At 43.5% G+C, this 19,869-nt stretch overlaps 1 protein-coding gene across 2 annotated transcripts in view; it reads right to left on the minus strand.

Annotated features, from left to right (window-relative positions):
• IFT52 (intraflagellar transport 52) overlaps positions 1 to 19,869 on the minus strand; it is a 57,795-nt gene extending 37,926 nt beyond the window's left edge. Inside the window, exons 1-6 of one of the 2 annotated variants that reach the window (XM_008016900.3) lie at positions 19,711 to 19,869; positions 15,963 to 16,087; positions 14,338 to 14,425; positions 7,013 to 7,142; positions 6,644 to 6,719; positions 5,843 to 5,914 (exon numbers count right to left, since the gene is read on the minus strand). In XM_008016900.3, coding sequence (XP_008015091.2) covers positions 5,843 to 5,914; positions 6,644 to 6,719; positions 7,013 to 7,142; positions 14,338 to 14,425; positions 15,963 to 16,081 — 485 coding nt within the window. In that variant the 5' untranslated portion in view covers positions 16,082 to 16,087; positions 19,711 to 19,869. The remainder of the gene's footprint in view (positions 1 to 5,842; positions 5,915 to 6,643; positions 6,720 to 7,012; positions 7,143 to 14,337; positions 14,426 to 15,962; positions 16,088 to 19,710) is intronic. The other variant, XM_073006473.1, reaches the window with a different exon arrangement.

The raw sequence follows: 19,869 nt of genomic DNA on the forward strand, positions 1-19,869 counted from the left end.
CAATGAGACTAGGCCAGGCACAGTGGCTCACACCTGTAATCCCAGCACTTTGGGAGGTTGAGGCAGATGGATCACCTGAGGTTAGGAGTTCAAGACCAGCCTGGCCAACATGGTGAAGCTCTGTCTGTACTCAAAATACAAAAATCAACCAGGTGTGGTGGCGGGCATCTGTAATCCCAGCTACTCAGGAGTCAAGGGAATTGTTTGAACCCAGGAAGCAGAGGTTGCAGTGAGATGAGATGGTACCATTGCACTCCAGCCTGGGCGAAACTCTGTCTCCCAAAAAAAAAAGAAAGAAAGAAAAAAAAGAAATCAATGAGACTGACATTTTGATAAGACTTAGTATAAACTTAAACACCCATTCCCCAAACAGAACTTTCCAAACCACATGTGAATGAATAAGATTAGCTCAGTGAAAAGTTTCGGAAAGAGTTTTCCTAAAAGAGGGACTAGCTTGTGTAAAGTCCCTAAGATGAGTACGAGCTTCACTTATTTAAGGATTGAAAACAAAGTCAGTATGGCTACAGCAGAGTGAGAGAAGGGAGAAGGGACATAATAGGAAATAAGGATAAAGGAGAATCTGAGACTCCAACAGGCAAAGATACTTCAAAGCACGAAGGAGGACTAGTCCATCTCTCAAAGCCTACCAGGAAGCTGTGTTTCCTGGATAATCCAGGAAAGGAACAACCAGACATATTCCCTTCACTATAATTAACTACAAAGTCATATGCAACAACAGGTAGGGTACTATGCTTTAAACTTTACAAAGCACTTTCACAAATATCACCTCACTGAAATTTTCCAACAATTTTGTAAGGTTAACATTGTCCCCATTACACAGATAGGGAAACAGACACTAACAGTTACTATGCCTTGGGTCACCCTTGGCAAGTAAGAGAGGGAATCAGGAACTTCTAATAATTCCTTCTAACTCCAAGTCTACAGTTTTTTTACCTATACCAATTGGATGAGCTGATACAAAGTGAAATAATTAGATTCCTTTTTTTTTTTTTTGAGACGGAGTCTCGCTCTGTCGCTCAGCTCACTGCAAGCTCCGCCTTCCGGGTTCACGCCATTCTCCTGCCTCAGCCTCCCGAGCAGCTGGGACTACAGGCGCCCGCCACCTCGCCCGGCTAGTTTTCTGTATTTTTTAGTAGAGACGGGGTTTCACCGTGTTAGCGAGGATGGTCTCGATCTCCTGACCTCGTGATCCGCCCATCTCAGCCTCCCAAAGTGCTGGGATTACAGGCCTGAGCAACCGCGCCCGGCCTTGTTTTTTTTTTTTTTTTTGAGATGGAGTCTTGCTCTGTTGCCCAGGCTGGAGTGCAGTGGCGCGATCTTGGCTCACTGCAAGCTCCACCTCCTGGGTTCACACCATTCTCTTGCCTCAGCCTCCCAAGTAGCTGGGACTACAGGTGCTTGCCATCACGCCCAGCTAATTTTGTTTTTTGTTTTTGTTTTTGTTTTTTTGTTTTGTTTTGTTTTGAGATGGGGTTTCACCATGCTAGCCAGGCTGGTCTCTAACTCCTGACCTCGTGATTCTCCCGCCTCGGCCTCCCAAAGTGCTGGGATTACAGGTATGAGCCACTACACTCAGCCTAGATTGATTCTTGACAGTCAAAAACATTAACTGTGAATTATATTGCTACACATATTCCCCCTTATGACTTTACTTTGGTTTCTACTAAGAAAGGTCTTCCCTACTTCAAGAATTTAAAATATTCACCTACTTTTTTTAAGTACTTTTTTTTTTTTTTTTGAGTTGGTTGTCTCGCTCTGTCACCCAGGCTTAAGTGCAGTGGTGCGATCTCAGCTCATTGCAACCTCCACCTCCCGGGTTCAAGCAATTATCCTGCCTCAGCCTCCCGAGTAGCTGGGATTACAGGTTTGTACCACCACATCTGGCTAAGTTTTGTATTTTTTAGTAGCGATGGGGGTTGGCCAGGTTCGTCTCGAACTCTTTTTTTTTTTTTTTTTTTTTTTTTTTTTTTTTGAGACGGAGTCTTGCTCTGTCGCCCAGGCTGGAGTGCAGTGGCCAGATCTCGGCTCACTGCAAGCTCCGCCTCCCGGGTTCACGCCATTCTCCTGCCTCAGCCTCCCGAGTAGCTGGGACTACAGGCACCCGCCACCTCGCCCGGCTAGTTTTTTGTAATATTTAGTAGAGACGGGGTTTCACCGTGTTAGCCAGGATGGTCTCGATCTCCTGACCTCGTGATCCGCCCGTCTCCGCCTCCCAAAGTGCTGGGATTACAGGCTTGAGCCACCGCGCCCGGCCTGTCTCGAACTCTTAACCTCAGGTGATCTGCCTGTCTCAGTCTCCCAAAGTGCTGGGATTACATGCATGAGCCATCGTACCTGGGTTTCTTTAAGTACTTCTATGTTTTCTTTTTAAATTAAATTAAATTTAATTTAATTTTTATTTTATTTTTTCGAGATGGAGTCTTGCTCTGTTGCCCAGGCTGGAGCATAGTGGTGCGATCTCAGCTCACGGCAACCTCTGCCTCCTGGGTTCAAGCAATTCTCCTGCCTCAGCCTCCCGAGTAGCTGGGATCACAGGCGTGCACCACCACGCCAGGCTAATTTTTTTTTTTTTTTTTTTTTGAGACAGAGTTTCGCTCCTGTTGCCCAGGCTAGAGTGCAATGGCATGATCTTGGCTCAATGCAACTTCCACCTCCCGGGTTCAAGTGATTCTCCTGTCTCAGCTTCCTGAGTAGCTGAGATTACAGGTGCCTGCCACCATCACTGGCTAATTTTGTATTTTTATAGAGATGGGGTTTCACCATGTTGGTCAGGCTGGTCTCAAACGCCTGATCTCAGGTGATCTGCCCACCTCGGCTCCCAAAGTGGTGGGATTACAGGTGTGAACCACTGCACCCAGCCTAATTTTTGTATTTTTAGTACAGACAGGGTTTCACCATAATGGCCAGGCAGGTCTTGAACTCCTGACCTCATGATCCATCTGCCTCAGCCTCTCAAAGTGCTGGGATTACAGGCATGAGCCATCGCGGCCGGCATATGCTTTCATTTTTAATATTAAAAATTTTAGCCTATCCAGAATACATTTTGGGGTGTAGTATGAAAATGAAACTATTTCTCCAAATGGTTACCCAGAATTATGCCATCCATTTCTAATATTTGAAATGCCACTTTTACTATACACAAATAACCCCCACCCTCCATATATGTTTTTGGTCTAATTTTAATCTGTATTATTTATTTTCTTTTAACTATTTCTGGACTACGACCACATTTTATTTTATTTATTTATTTATTTATTTTTTGAGACAGTCTTGCTCTGTCACCCAGGCTGCAGTATAGTGGCATGATCACGACTCACTGCAGCCTCGACCTTCTGGGTTCAAGCAATCCTCTTGCCTCTGCCTCCAGAGTAGCTGGGACTATGGGCTTGTGCCACCACATATGGCTAATTTTTAAAGTTTTTTTTTTTTTTTTTTTGTAGAGACAGGGTCCCACTATGTTGCCCAGACTGGTCTTGAACTCTTGGCCTCAACCCATCGGCCCATCTTGACCTCCCAAAGTGCTGGGATTATAGGTGTGAGCCACTGCACACAGCCAATCACATTATTTTATTTTTTAATTTCATTTTATTTACATATTTTTTGAGACAGGGTCTCATCTGTCACCCAGGCTGGAGTGCAGTGGCGCGATCTCGGCTCACTGCCACCTCTGCTTCCCGGGTTCAAGCAATTCTCCAGCCTCAGTCTCCCGTGTAGCTGCGAATACAGGTGTGAGCCACCAATGCCCGGCTAAATTTTTGTATTTTTTTGTAAAGACAGGGTTTCGCCATGTTGCCCAAGCTGGTCTTGAACTCCTGAGCTCAAATGATCTGCCTGCCTCAGCCTCCCAAAGTGTTGGGATTACAGGGGTGAGCCACAGTACCCGGAACACATTATTTTCACTACTAAAACTTTGTAACATGCTGTAATTACATACAAATGTCAATTTTTATTGGGTAAAATATTTCAAAGTATGGAGGCATTATAAATGAATGCAAAAAGACAAATCATCAATAGAAAAATGGCCAAAAAGCAGTGAACATGAAATTCACAGAAGAAATACAATCAGCCAGTAGACTTTAAAGGTCATCCTATGCACTAATAATTTTTAAAAATGCAAATTTAAAGAAACAGATACCATGTTTACTAGAATACTCCGTGCTGGCAAGAGAGGAAAAAGGCGTGTGCTCATAGGGACTGTAAGTGGTACCACCTCCCTGAGAGACATCTGGTAATACATTACATTTGGTAACCCATCTGTTGGAACACCTCTGACCCAGAAATTTAAATGCTGAGAATTTTACCCTAAAAATACTACCACAAGTGCACAAAACTGTACATACAAAGATGTTCACTTATCCCAGCACTTTGGGAAGCTGAGGCAGGTGGATTACCTGAGGTCAGGAGTTCAAGACCAGCCTGACTGACATGGTGAAACCCCATCTCTACTAAAAATACAGAAATTAGCTGGGTGTGGTGGTGGACACCTGTAATCCCAGCTACACGGGAGGCTGAGGCGGGAGAATCGCTTGAACCTGGGAGGTGGAGGTTGCAGTGAGCTGAGATTGTGCCACTGCACTCCAGATTGGGTGACAAAGTGAGACTCCGTCTCAAAAAAAAAAAAAAAAAAAAAAAAAGATGTTCATTTGTGCTTTATTATTTATAATAGCAAATATAATTTTTTTTTTTTAAGATGACGTCTCCCTCTGTCCCCCAGGCTAGAGTGCAGTGGTGCGACGGCAGCTCACTGCAATCTCTGCCTCCCAGGTTCAAGCGATTCTCCTGCCTCAGCCTCCCAAGTAGCTGGGATTATAGATGCCCACCACCACGCCCAGCTAAATTTTCTATTTTTAGTAGAGACGGGGTTTCGCCATGTTAGCCAGGCTGGTTTCAAACTCCTGACCTCAGGTGATCCACTCGCCTTGGCCTCCCAAAGTGCTGGGATGACAGGAGTGAGCTACCACACCCAGCTATAAAATTGTTTATAACAATAATACAGAACAGAAGTTAAGAGTGCAGGCTCTAGAATAGACTGCCTATGGTTGCATCTAAGTTCTGACACAGAGTAGTCATGTGCATTTGGGCAATTATGTCTCTGTATCTCATCTCTAACTTTCCAGAGTTGTAAGGATTAAATGAAGTAATACATGCCTGTCACACAGTCAATGTTTGACAAACATCAGGTGGTATTATTAAAGAAAAACATTATAAACTACTTAAATGTCCAATAATAGGGAGTTGGTTAAACTGGGATAGATCCAATTTAATCCAGTCATTAAAAAGGAAGAGGTACTTACCTATAACTTTATATATGGAAAAAAAACCCCTAGAAATCTAAATACTATACTGATGGAGTCTTGCTCTGTTGCCGAGGCTGGAGTGCAGTGGTGCAATCTGGGCTCACTGCAACCTCCACCTCCAGGTTTCAAATGATTCTCCTGTCTCAGCCTCCCGAGTAGCTGGGACTACGGGCGCACACCACCACACCTGGCTAATTTTTGTAGTTTTAGTAGAGATGGGATTTTGCCATGTTGGTTATGCTCATCTCAAACTCCTGACCTTAGGTGATTCACCCGCCTCGGCCTCCCAAAGTGCTGGAATTACAGGCGTGAGACACCGTGCCGGGCCTAAATACTATATTATTAAGACTACCTTCAGGGGGAGGAGCATGGACTTACAGTGCAGAGCTTCTACTTTTTTCCCTCTTGAACTGTTCAAATTCTGATTATTTTTGTAACCAGAAACAAAAGCTCTTTTCATTTTGAAAAAGAAGACTCTTCAAAATGATACATCCTCCTCATGTGGCATCAGAAAACACACTCACTGGGCATTGTTTCCACTGCTTTCCTCATCAATGATCCCAGGCACAGCCTTTCCTGCAGCTCGGCTAATTTCCCTTGAAGAAGAAAAATTAAAATGTAGTAAACAAAAAAAATTTGATAATTTCACACTGTATTCATTAGCACAGTAAATATGAGGCTAAGGTGGGAGGATTGCTTAAGCCTGGGAGGTCAAGGCTGCAGTGAACTGTGTTCCCACCACTGCATTCCAGCCTAAGCAACAGAGCAAGATTCTGTCTCAAAAAATACATACATATATATATAAAAATAAAAAATAAGTTGAATGTGAAGTTTCAAAAGATGAAGAAAAATAATTTGATGAATGAGTAGTAATATAGTAAAATAAATTACAATAACATAAAAAAAGAAAGAAGAAGGGGCAGTGAAAAGAATGTGTGAGAAGAGATGAGGGAAGATTTATGTAGAAGAAATGAGAGTTATGTGTAAGGATATTTCTGCTTTTTTTTTTTTTTGAGACGGAGTCTCGCTCTGTCACCCAGGCCAGAGTACAATGTCACAATCTCAGCTCAATACAACCTCTGCTTCCCGGGCTCAAGCGATTCTCCTGCCTCAGCCTCCCGAGTAGCTGGGATTACAGGCGCCTGCCACCATGCCTGGCTAATTTTTTTGTATTTTTAGATGGGGAGATGGGGTTTCATGTTGGCCAGGTCGGTTTTGAACTCCTGATCTCAAATGATCCGTCAGCCTTGGCTTCCCAAAGTGCTGGGATTACAGGCGTGAGCAGTGACACCTGGCCAAGATATTTCTGCTTTCAACATGCTTACCTGTTCAAGACTCCACCGGAAACTAGAGCTTCTTTAGGATGGAAATATTTGTAATATACATTTCTAACCACAGCATCTATGAGGGAAAAACAGAAGGAGGTATATTTTAGGTTAGAAATAAGTTTGATATTATAGACTCATACCAATTTTTACCTGAAAGGCACCCTGGAACTTGGTTCCAATCCATCTCACTTTATAAATGGAAGCAGCCCAAACCTAGGAGGCTCAGACTGCTGATGAGAATGGAACATTAAAACATGCACACACAGCCCAGGGCTTTTTCCATTATGCCACTGGACCTAGAGGGCTATGATATAAAATAATAGATAGAAAATTACTCCCTCTACTGAAAATAATAATACTAATTACCATTATTAACCATGATTCCATATTCTTCTAGGAAAAAGTTAATATTGGTGTCAAATCTGGATTCTCCACCTTCTCCTAGCATCACAAGGACATCTCCACCGCTGTCAAGATATTTCTTCAGGATTTCAAACTACACAAAGGAAAAAAGCAATCTATGAATATACTCAAAAGACTTTTGCCCGAAATACCATAAGATCTTAACTAGATGAAAAATAAATACTTCAAATCTATAAGGCATTTACATATAAATGTATATGAGATAAAAAGTACTCTCTATGTAGGATCTCCAAGCTTGTCTCTGAGCATAAAGCTCCAAAATACTCAAAGTAAACTTACAGTTTCAAAGCTATCAGATAGCAAGTCAAAAGTGAAAAACTTAACTAAAGGAAGCGCTCAGTTCTCCATTCAGAGGCACCCCTGGTCTCTACTAACCAAAAATGTCTCTTGAGATTGCCACACGTTCCCTCAGGAGAAGAAGAAATAGAATCACCCCTGGTTAAGAACCACTGATTTAGACAACGCCTTCTCTTGACGGCCCACAGAGGATATCAGGATGAACACATTTCATACCACACCTGGGAGGAATTCTGTTCAAGGTCATTGACCAACTAAACCATAGAGAGAAATGCATGTTTTCTGTTTATCTCCTGGAAGCTCTCTCTTGTTTTCACAAAGCTGGGGATGGGAGAAAAATCTAGGGTTGATCTTGCTGGTCTAGCCTGAGAAAATCTGGGGTGGGTGGTCCAGACAAACAGTTTCTTAACTCTCTTCATCAAGCACTCCAGCAGAAAAAAATCTGAACATGTATATAAATACATCCAATATGTATGTATCTCTATACAAAATATGCACTTTATAATTTAAAACAACTCTCAAAAAGAAAATGTTTTAAGGGCAATGAAAATATGAATAATAAACGTAATTTCCTTCTGGCACCCCACTGATTGATCACATGCATCCTACTTTGGAAACTACTGCCCAGACTAGCTTTGCCACAGCACGGCCCTCTTGCTCTTGCATGCTTGCTCCCTGAATTTTCCTCTCCCCCTGACTTCGCCACACTGCATAAAACAAATGAATCTGGCCAGGCACGGTGGCTCATGCCTGTAATCCCAGCACTTTGGGAGGCCGAGGTGGGTGGATCACGAGGTCAGGAGATCGAGACCACGGTGAAACCCCATCTCTACTAAAAATACAAAAAAAAAAAAAAATCAGCTGGGCGTGGTGGCGGGTGCCTGTCATCCCAGCTACTCAGGAGGCTGAGGCAGGAGAATGGCGTGAACCTGGGAGGCGGAGCTTGCAGTGAGCCAAGATTGCGCCACTGCACTCCAGCCTGGGCAACAGAGTGAGACTCCGTCTCAAAAACAAAAACAAAAACAAAACAAATGAATCTTTGGAAGCCAAGGTAGGCGGATCACCTGAGGTTAGGAGTTTGAGATCGGCTTGGCCAACATGGTGAAACCCCATCTCTACTAAAAATACAAAACTTAGTCAGGCATGGTGGTATGCACCTGTAGTCCCAGCTACTTAGGAGGCTGAGGGAGGGGAATTGCTTGAACCCAGGTGGTGAAGGTTGCAGTGAGCCGAGATCGCACCACTGCATTCCGGCCTGGGCAACAGAGCAAGATTCCGTCTCAAAAATGAAACACAACAAAAAACAAAACAAAATTAAAAAATGAATTATTTCAAAATCAAAATTAAGGTAGGGCACAGTGGCTCACGTCTGTAATCCCAACACTTTGGGAGGCTGAGGTGGGTGGATCACTTGAGGTCAGGAGCTCGAGACCAGCGTGGCCAACATGGTGAAACCCTGTGTCTACTAAAAATACAAAAAATAGCCAGGTGTGTTGGCAGACGCCTGTAATTCCAGCTACTCAGGAGGCTGAGGCAGGAGAATCAGTTGAACCTGGGAGGCGGAGGTTGCAATGAGCCGAGAATGCGCCAATGCACTCCAATCTGGCTACAAAGCAAGACTCTTGTCTAAAAAAATAAATAAATAAAAATCAGCTCAAAGTCCATTTCCTCTGGGCCCAATAATCCAATGCCTCTTTTCTGTGCTTCTATAGAAATGTGGAACTTAGAACATTGATCATTATCGGTAGATGGTCCATTTGTTTCAAATCCCCTAGACTATCAGTTCCTAGAACGGAGAGATCATGTGCCATTTGACTTTGATCCCTAGCATTAGTCCTAGAACCAGATCCTTAGTAAATATTTTTTGGAACAACAACAGAAAAACAAAACAAATGGGTTATAACTGCATGAATCCTGGACCCTGAACAACAGACTGAATCTCTCCCTAAATTCATCTTCCTTTTTCTTCCTTTTGATTTCCTCTCAAACTCCTCTTCCCAGACAACCCTAAATATATGCTATGTTCTATGACTGATAACCGCAAGCCAGATCTAGTTTGCAATATATATTCTCAGAACATAGCTTTCACTTGGGAAATTCTACTGGGACTTGGTATTTATGATTATGCGGTTCTGGGATTTGTCCATGTTGCCTAAATGCAATGGGTATACAGTAAGTATTAGTATCTACTGTGTCCTATTGGCCATCTGGCATTGGAAGAAAAAGATACATGAAGGACGTGGTGTGCAATAACACAGATGGGCAAAAGTTCAAGGAGCTTCCACGAATTAATTATGAGCCAGTTTCCAGCTCTGCATGTAAGTGAGACCCTTCTAACAAAAGAACAGATATTTGGTCCAAATTGGAGGTTTCTTATTTCTTTATGGCAAAAACAGGAAGAAAGATTAATTTTACAGACTTAAATTTTAGAAATTGACTTAGAATGTATTCACACTGTTAAGTTTTACAGTGTGGCAGCAAATGTGAGATATTTCATGTAATCAAGACTGGATGATCCAGGCCAGTGGCTCTCAGTGGAGGCATTTAAACCATCTAGCATGTATTATGCATCACCATAATATTAATATTAATATGGCATAATATTAATGCCATAATGTTAATGTTTACAGACATTTTAGTGGGTGAAGGGCAGGGAAGTTAAGGTCCTGCAATATTCAGACCAGTCCCACACAGTAAAGAACTGTTTCACAGCATTTGAATATCTTCTCAGATAGTCACGTAGGTTTAAAAAAGAAAAAGCAAACAAACAAATAAAGCTTAGCCTAAAATCTAACTCCAATTTATTTATTTTTTTTGAGATGAAGTCTCGCTCTGTCACCCATGCTGCAGTGGCTCAATCTCGGCTCACCGCAACCTTCACCTCCTGGGTTCAAGTGATTCTCCTGCCTCAGCCTCCTGAGTAGCTGTGACCACAGGCGCCTGCCACCACACCCGGCTAATTTTTGTATTTTTAGCAGAGACGAGGTTTCACCACATTGGCCAGGTTGGTCTCAAACTCCTGACCTAAGGTTATCCACCCGCCTCGGCCTCCCAAACTCCTGGGATTACAGGAGTAAGCTACTGCGCCCGGCCCAAATTATACGTAAATACTGTACAAAGTATTTTTTGCACAATTTAACATATACTGAATTCCCAGGTACCCAACTACCATGTAAACTGAGAGAATTATACTCTTTTTATTAATAGAACTTTACCAAGAGTTAGTCAGTATTTTGGAAAAATCACATCACCGACAGCAATACGGCTCATGATTTGAATTGCCAATACATCACTTCCTCCAGTCTGCATATGTACCTATCCCATTCATGGGAGTTCTATACATTTATTACACATTTATTTCAAAATGTCAAACATAAAGAAGTGTTCTAATGTATGTATGACCAAGCATTAACAAACTGAAATATGTATATTTTCCTAGTATATACATGCCTAAACATTTACAATTTGAAATACATATATTCTTTCACAAATCATCCTCTAATTTATGTACATTAAAGTTAGGAAGCTGTATTGCTTTACTTTTTTAATGGTGGTGGTTAGATTATCTTTGCATTTCAATTCAGGGTAACAAAGTTGGCATTGGTAATATAGGTGGACGCTGGTCTGTTAGGGTTGGAAAATACTCGTCTCAGCCACGTGGTTACCTGGTCGTAACTGAATACCACCACAAAGTTAGTGTGATGCATTAATGTAGCTGAGGTGGAAATAAGGGGAGACTGTTCGGCCTAGTTTCTAGCCTGATACTAGTACCAAATATCAGACATATGATGTCGGTCCTGTCACAGAAGTTTCTGGAAGCCAACATGAAAAAGGCATCACACAGCTCTCCAGGGGTAACAGTCTAGAAGGCCAGCAGCAATGACAAGGAAAGCAGTGATCTCACCAGCATGAGCCTATTGGAAGAACTGTAACACAACGGAATGCTGGTTCCTAGAAAAAAAGCTAACAGCTTTTCTCCCTTTTCTTCCCACCTCACTCCAACTCCAAAGAGAAGGCATGGTGTCAGGGACTGGTCTGGGAGAGGACGTTTTATTAGGATAAAGTTACATCAAACTTGCCTCTCGAAGGACTTGTGTCTCTTGGATGCAACAGCCTTCCATCCCTGGAAGCCCAAACTAAGGCTTGGCCTGGCACCCATTTCCACTTGGGAAAAGGCCCAGGCACCAGGTTCTGACCCTCTCTCTGGATGTCCCTGTGTTCCCGAGGCTGGTTGGTTCCTGGCAAACATCAGGCCAACTCTCACTGGCTTCGCTAGGTGGATGGGGAGATGGAGCCAAAGCCCAACAAGTAATAGAGTGTTGCTCTGCAGGCCACTGCCCTCTGTGTGTGCATTTCCCTCAAGGTCTCAGTGGGTACGAGTTGCTGGTTACCTCCACAATGCCAATGGTAATTCCTACTCCTTCTGTCAATTAACCTGATCAAACAATCATGTCTCTCTCCACGCCGTTCCCAGAGGGGAAGTTCACCTTGCAATCAAATTGAGAAACAAAGGACACTAGAAAAGCTCCCCATTGGACCTCTTCATGGCACCACCCAGAGTAACAGCAGGAGACCATGGCCGGCCTCAATCTAAGGACCACATTGGCCTTGCCCTGCCTCAACCTCCCCACTCCCCATATTCTCTCTGAGCACAAAGGTATTTCCCATTCTCTGTAAAATGGCTCTTTCTATGTTCTGGGATTTTTGTTTTATTGACTGTGAAAAAACACACCTAACTTTTCCTAAATTTACCATCTTAACCATTCTGAAGTATATAGTTCAGCAGTTCTTTTTGTTTGTTTTTCTTTTTCAGACAGGGTCTCTGTCGCCCAGGCTGGAGTGCAATGGCGCAATCTCAGCTCACTGTAACCTCCACCTCCCAGGTTCAAGTGATTCTCCCGCCTCCACCTCCCAAGTAGCTGGGAGTACATGCGTGCACCACCACGCCAGCTAATTTTTGTATTTTCAGTAGAGATGGGGTTTCACCATGTTGGCCGGGATGGTCTCGAACTCCTAGCCTCAAATGATCCACTCGCCTTAGCCTACCAAAGTGCTGGGATTAGAGGTGTGAGCCACTGTGCCTGGCCTAGTCCAGCAGTATTAAATATACTCACACTGTTGGGCAACCAATCTGCAGAACTGTTTTCATCTTGCAAAAATGAAACTCTATACCTATTAAACAGCAACTCTCCATTCCCCACTTCCCCCAGGTCCTGGCAACCACCACCCTTCTATTTTCTGTCTCTACAAATTCGACTGCTCTACGTACCTCATGCTTGCATAAGTGAAATCATACAGTATTTGTCTTTTAGTGTCTGCCTTATTTTCATTTGGCATAATGTCCTCAAGATTTATTCATGTTGTAGCATGTATCAGAATTATCTTCCTATTTAAGACTGAATAATACTCCATTGTATGTATATACCATATCTTATCTATTCATCTGCCGATGGATACTTGGGCTATTTCCACATTTTGGCTATTGTGAATAGTGCTGCTAAGAAGATAGGTGTGCAATTATCTCTTTGAGATCCGGTTTTCCATTCTTTTGGGCATATACCCAGAAGTGGAATTGCTAGATCATATGGCAGTTTTTGTTTCGTTTTTTTTTGAAATGGAGTCTCGCTCTGTTGCCCAGGCTGGAGTGCAGTGGCCCGATCTCTGCTCACTGCAACTCCGCCTCCCAGGTTCAAATGATTCTCCTGCCTCAGCCTCCCAAGTAGCTGGGATTACAGGTGCACACCATCACGCCTGGCTAATTTTCGTATTTTTAGTAGAGATGGGGTTTCACTATGCTGGCCAGGCTAGTCTCAAACTCCTGACCTCAAGTGAGCCACACGCCTCGGCCTCCCAAAGTGCTGGGATTACAAGCATGGGCCATCAAACACAGCCATCGTATGGCAATTTTATGCTTAAATTTTTGAGGAACTGCCATACTGTTTTTCATGGTGACTGCACCATTTTACATTCCCACCATCAGTGTGGAAGGGTTCCAATAACTTCCCATTCTCACCAATACTTGTCATTTGTATTCTGGGCCTTACATTTATCATTCTTTATCCATTCCATGAACCAAAATAATCAACATCTTTATTTTAAATGGAATTTTCCTATTTTCTTTTTTTTTTTTTTTTTGAGATGGAGTTTTGCTCTTGTTGCCCAGGCTGAAGTGCGATAGCACAATCTTGGCTCACGGCAACCTCCGCCTCCTGGGTTCAAGCGATTCTCCTGCCTCAGCCTCCCGAGTAGCTGGGATTACAGGAACACGCCACCACGCCTGGCTAATTTTATATTTTTAGTAGAGATGGGGTTTCTCCATGTTGGTCAGGGTGGTCTCGAACTCTCAACCTCAGGTGATCCACCTGCCTCGGCCTCCCAAAGCGCTGGGATTACAGGTATGAGCCACCGCACCTGGCAGAATTTTCCTATTTTCAAAGCAAAAATATAGCAAAGAAGTGTGGCTAGTGGCCGGGCGCGGTGGCTCACGCCTATAATCCCAGCACTTCAGGAGGCTGAGGTAGGCAGCATAAGATCAGGAGTTTGAGACCAGCCTGGCCAATATGGTGAAACCCCGTTGCCACTAAAAATACAAAAATTAGTCAGGCGTGGTGGTGGGCACCTGTAGTCCCAGCTACTCAGGAGGCTAAGGCAGGGAGAATTGCTTGAACCCGGGAGGCGGAGGTCGCCGTGAGCTGAGATTACACCACTACACCCCAGCCTGGGTGACAGAGCGAGACTGTCTCAAAAAACAAAAAAAGAAATGTGGCTAATATTTAATTGGCCCACACTATGCGTTTGGTACTTTACAGGAAGCATCTCGGTTAATCATCACAACTCCATGATGAAAAGAGAGATGAAGTGACTACCTTAAGGCCACACAGTAAGTGGTGAAGGAGGATTCAGATCCAGTATTTCAGAGCCCAGGCTCTTAATCATTTCACCATATTCCTTCTTTAGTGGATATTTCTTACCTCAGCTGCAGTAAATTTTTCCCTTGGCCCAGCTGTAATCCACAGTTTCACTCCATTTAACTTCTCAGATGTGATTTCATCTTTTAAGCTAGAAATACAATTTTAAAAGCAAATATTAGGTCCATAATTTAAATCAATTTATGTATTGTTTTAGTCTCTCAACTATTTGGAAGCAGAGACCACAGAGGCTCAGAGATGAAGGGACTTAAACGTAACTGGTCCAGTCTCTCTCCCAAAGTGAGAATTCCCTCTAAGGCCTGCCCCAGAGTCATCTGTCCTCTGTTCAAATACTTCCAGTAAGTCAGGGTGTTCAAATCAAGCCATGCTAAAGCATAACGAAGTCCTCAACTACTAATTCAATCAGCCCTACCATTAGCTTGTATGATTACATATCCTCACCTATTAAGAAGAAACATACACATACACATACACAAAGTCAAAGTTATTCTCATTTAATTCTCATGTTTCCTTTCCCTAGTATTGACCTCAGTCAAAATATGAAGAAAGCCTCTAAATCTTAAAAAGTTACATGTGTATAATTAGAATAATTTTTTGGTGTGTGATTTGGAAGACAACTTAATAATATGCTGCTTTAATAATATCCTAATTGCTGATTTCAAAAGAAATGTTTTTTGGTTTTTGTTTTTGACAGAGTCTCCCTCTATTGCCCAGGCTGGAGTGCAGTGGCATGATCTCGGCTCACTGCAGGCTTCACTGCCTGGGTTCAAGGGATTCTTGTCCCTCAACCTCCTTAGTAGCTGGGATTATAGGCACGCACCATCAACTCAAGTGATCTGCCTGCTTCAGCCTCCCAAAGTGCTGGGATGACAGGCATGAGCCACTGCGTCCTGTCCAAGAGATGTTTTAATACGAATTTATTTAATTATGAATAATTTTTTTATTTTTTGAGACAGAGTCTCGCTCTGTCACCAAGCTGGAGTGCAGTGGCGCGATCTCAGCTTACTATAACCTCCGCCTTCTGGGTTTAAGCGATTCTCCTGCCTCAGCCTCCCGAGTAGCTGGGACTATACGCAGGCACCATCATACCCAGCTAATTTTTGTAATTTTAGTAGAGACGGGGTTTCACCAGGTTGGCCAGGATGGTGTTGATTTTTCTTTTTTTTTTTTGAGACAGAGTCTCACTCTGTTGCCCAGGCTGGAGCGCAGTGGCGCAATCTCGGCTCACTGCAACCTCCGCCTCCCAGGTTCAAGCAATTCTCTGCTTCAGCCTCCCAAGGAGCTGGGATTACAGGAGCTTGCCACCATGCCTGGCTAATTTTTAAAAAATTTTTAGTAGAGATGGGGTTTCACCATCTTGTCCAGGCTTGTCTTGAACCCCTGACCTCGTGATCCACCCGCCTTGGCATCCCAAATTGCTAGGATTACAGGTGTCAGCTACCGTGATAGCCAGTCTTGATCTCTGACCTTGTGATCCGCCTGCCTCAGCCTCCCAAAGTGCTGGGATTACAGGCGTGAGCCACTGCGCCAGACCTAATTCTGAATAATCTTTAAATTGAGCTTCTCCCACCTAAACAAGCTATGTTACATAAGAAAATAAAGACTTCTCAGCTTTATCAGCAGGACAATATCATTTAGAAGGGAAAACAATATACATGGTCAGTCACCTCTGAATCTTCCAATTACTCCGAAGTTTTTTCTGCATGGATTTATAGCCATTGTTGGTGGTAAATATCTCCTTTTTGCAGGCATTGAAAACAATGGTGCTCCGCAGCTCTATCTCCATGGTTACCTTACGGAAGAAAGAAGGGATCAGAAAATCAATAAACAATATTCCAAAGACCCTAAAAGCAATAAATAGTTGCCTTCTACTACTATTTATCAAGAAAGGGCATACAACTGAAACCTATCTAGGAAATTCCTACAATTCTCAAAGGTCGAGAATGAAATGCAAAAGCATAGCACAGAAACCTAATACCAAAACCAACCCAGCCCTCCCCTACCCATTTTTGCTTTCCACCTCTTGCCCAGACCCTCCCAACAGCCTATACCTATGGCCCTGCCCCGCCATCATCCTGCTCTTGTGTCCCAAGACCATGTTTCCAACCTGATTCATCACTGCTAACTGCTGTTAAGCACAGGGTATAGTCTTCTAGATTCTTTTTTTCTTTTCTTTTCTTTTTTTTGAGACGGAGTCTTGCTCTATCTTCCATGCTGGAGTGCAACAGCATGATCTTGGCTCACTGCAACCTCCATCTCCTGGGTTCAAGCGATTCTCCTGCCTCAGCCTCCTGAGTTGCTGGGATTACAGGCAAGTGCCACCATTCCTGGCTAATTTTTGTATTTTTAGTAGAGACAGGGTTTCACCATGTTGGTCAGGCTGGTATCGAACTCCTGATCTCGTGATCCGCCCGCCTTGGCCTCCCAAAGTGCTGGGATTACAGGGGTGAGCCACTGCACCCAGTTCTACATTCTTTTTATACATACATTAACTTACAGTTTTATTTTATGAAATAGGATCTTACCACATGCATTACTCTGAAACACTTGGTTCACCTAACCTTGTCTATTTGACATCTTTCTTTGTCAGTACACATGGATCTACCATATTCTTTTAAACAGCTACACAGGGCTGGGTGCAGTGGCTTATGCCTGTAATTCCAGCACTTTGGGAGGCTGAGGTAGGAGGATCGCTTGAGCTCAGCAGTTCCAGACCAGCGTGGACCACATCTCTACAAAAATCAGCGGGCATGCTGGCACATATCTTAGTCCCAGCTATTCAGGAGGCTGAGGTGAGAGGATTGCTCGAGCCCAGGAGGTTGAGGCTGCAGTGAGCCACAATCACCTCACTCTGCACTCCAGCCTGGAGAACAGAGCAAGACCCTGTCTTTAAACAACAACAACAACAAAAACAGCTGCATAGTATTCATTTTATGGATCTACCATAATTTAACCAGTCATATACTGATTGACATCTTTTATCAAATATTTTCTAAAACAATACTAAAAACATCAATGTTAAACATGTTTTTCTGCACTTTGCCTATTTGTAGATTCTTACCTATTGAATGGCTGAGTAAATCATTTCCAAGTTGCCCTCCAAAAAATTATAATTTTATACTTCCACTAACACGCTTCTGTTTCCACACAACCCTATTTTCAGTCTTTGTTGTCTTTGCCAAAAAAAAAGCCCTCATTACTGTTTTAATTTCCACTTTGAAGTTAGTGAGATAGTGGTCCCTTGCAATAGATTTCTGCCACTTGTATTTCTTCTGATTTTCTTGTCCAGGTACTCTGATCATTTTTCTCTTGAAATTTTTCTTTTTAAAAACTTCTTCTTCTTATTTGAGATAAAAGTCCCACACTGTGACCCAGGCTGGGAATGTATCGCGTGCAATCACGATACACCGCAGCCTTGACCTCCCGGGCTCAAGCAATCATCCCACCTCAGCCTCCTGGGTAACTGGGACTACAGGTGCGCACCAGTGCCCAGCTAATTTTTGAATTTTTTGCAGAAGCAAGGTCTCGCTATGTTGCCCTTAAACTTCTGGCCTCAAGTGATCCTCCTACCTCAACTTCCCAAAGTGCTGGTTTACAGGCATGAGCCACTGCACCCGGTCAATTTCATAATTTTCTAATTGATCATTAAACAAATATTTTCTTAAATTTATTTGGCTTCTGATACTTTTTTTGGTTTGGTTGAATTTTGCAGGCCATACAGATTTTAAATTTTATAGTTTTAAAAGTATTAATATTTTCCTTTCTGGCTTCTGGATGACACCAAACATTTAGAAGAGTTTTTGTCATTCTAAGATTATAAATAAATTGAACAATGCTTTCTTTCAGTACTTTGCAATGTAATTTTTTTTTTCCTTTTTCTTTTCTTTTCTTTTTTTGAGACAGAGTATGCTCTGTCGCCCAAGCTGGAGTGTAGTGGCACAATCTCGGCTCACCACAACCTCCACCTCACAGGTTCAAGAGATTCTCGTGCCTCAGCCTCCCAAGTGGCTGGGACTACAGGCGCCCAACACACCCGGCTAATTCGTGATGTAATATTTTAACATTTAAATTTTAGTCCATTTGGAAATTATTGTGGTGCTCAAAACGGGCTTCATTACGTTTTTTTTTCCTTCTTTTTCGAGGCATAGTCTCGCTCTGTCACCCAGGCTGGAGTGCAGTGGTGCAATCTCGGCTGGCTGCAACCTCTGCCTCCGGGGTTCAAGTGATTCTCCCGCCTCAGCCTCCCCAGTAGCTGGGATTACAGGCGCGCGCCATAGTAGAGACGGTCTTTCACCAGGTTGGCCAGGAGTCTGGAACTCCTGACCTCAAGTGATCCACCCGCTTTGGCCTCCCAAAGTGCTGGGATTACAGGTGTGAGATACCTCGCTCGACTGGTTCAATTTTCTAAATTACTAAAAAAGCTGCCTGACCCCAATTCACCTTTCGAATGCTGATTTGAAATTCAGTACCACCTTCCCTATATAATAAATCCCTATATATAACTGGCTCTTATTCTAAGTTCTAATATATTCTATCTGCCTGTAACAGCTCCTGCTGAGTTCCAAACTTTCTTTTTTAAAAATTTATTTATTTTTTTTCAGAGATAGAGTTTCCCTTTGATGCCCATGCTGGTCTCTGACTCCTGGGCTCAAGGGATCCTCCCGCCTCAGTCTACCAAGTAGCCAGGACTACAGGCCCACACTGCTGCACCCATCTTCTAAGTCGTTTAATTGCTATACCTTTATGTTATAATGTCTGGTGGCTCTGGAGAGCTAATTTCCCTTATCACCATTAATTTTAGAATTTTCCTGGCTACTTTCACATATTTCTTCTTCTTTAAGCACTTTAACATCATTTTGTCCAGTTGAAAAACTGCCCCCTCCATGATCCCACTAATGTGACACATCTATTTTTTTTGTTCGGTTAGTTCAGCCCCTGGTGAGAGTAGCAGGTCTGCGTTCCTGCACTGTCAGACTTAGCTAGAAATGCATTTCCTTAATAATACTATAAGGCCTTTAAAACTGTAAAAATAACGAATATTTGGGTAACGCTGCACAACCATTCTCTCGCTTTCTCTTCAATAACATTACCAGTCAAATCAGTATTTCCCACATGAATACCGAGGGACCGCAGCCACCACAGAAGAGAGATTAAGACTTTACGATTCCTCTTCCGATGCTCTTTCACAGTCAGCGGAACGACTAAAAAAGCCGCATCACCCGAGACCGTGCAGATGGACGCCCAGCCGGAGCGCCAGGACCCCAGGCTACGTCCGCGCCCACAGTATACTTCAGCCCGCTGGACCCTGGATGTTCTATGACCGGCCCAGCGGCCTCGAAGAGTGCGTCCAGGCCCTCGCCAGCTCCCAGGCCGCCCCAACGCCCCAGCCGGCCCACCACGGTTGGAGCCCTTTACCTGACGCCCAGCGACCACCGATCAACTGACGCCGCCCAGCGTCCCGCGGCCAGGTATCCAAGGCCGCTTAGTAACCGGGGAGGAGCGGCGGTGCGCCGGAAGGCGTGGCCCAGGACGGAGCGCTAGCTCCGGCCGACGTGATGACGACAGCACGGAAGG

The sequence above is a fragment of the Chlorocebus sabaeus genome, chromosome 2, assembly GCF_047675955.1.
Source record: "Chlorocebus sabaeus isolate Y175 chromosome 2, mChlSab1.0.hap1, whole genome shotgun sequence".
Taxonomy (NCBI): Eukaryota; Metazoa; Chordata; class Mammalia; order Primates; family Cercopithecidae; genus Chlorocebus; species Chlorocebus sabaeus.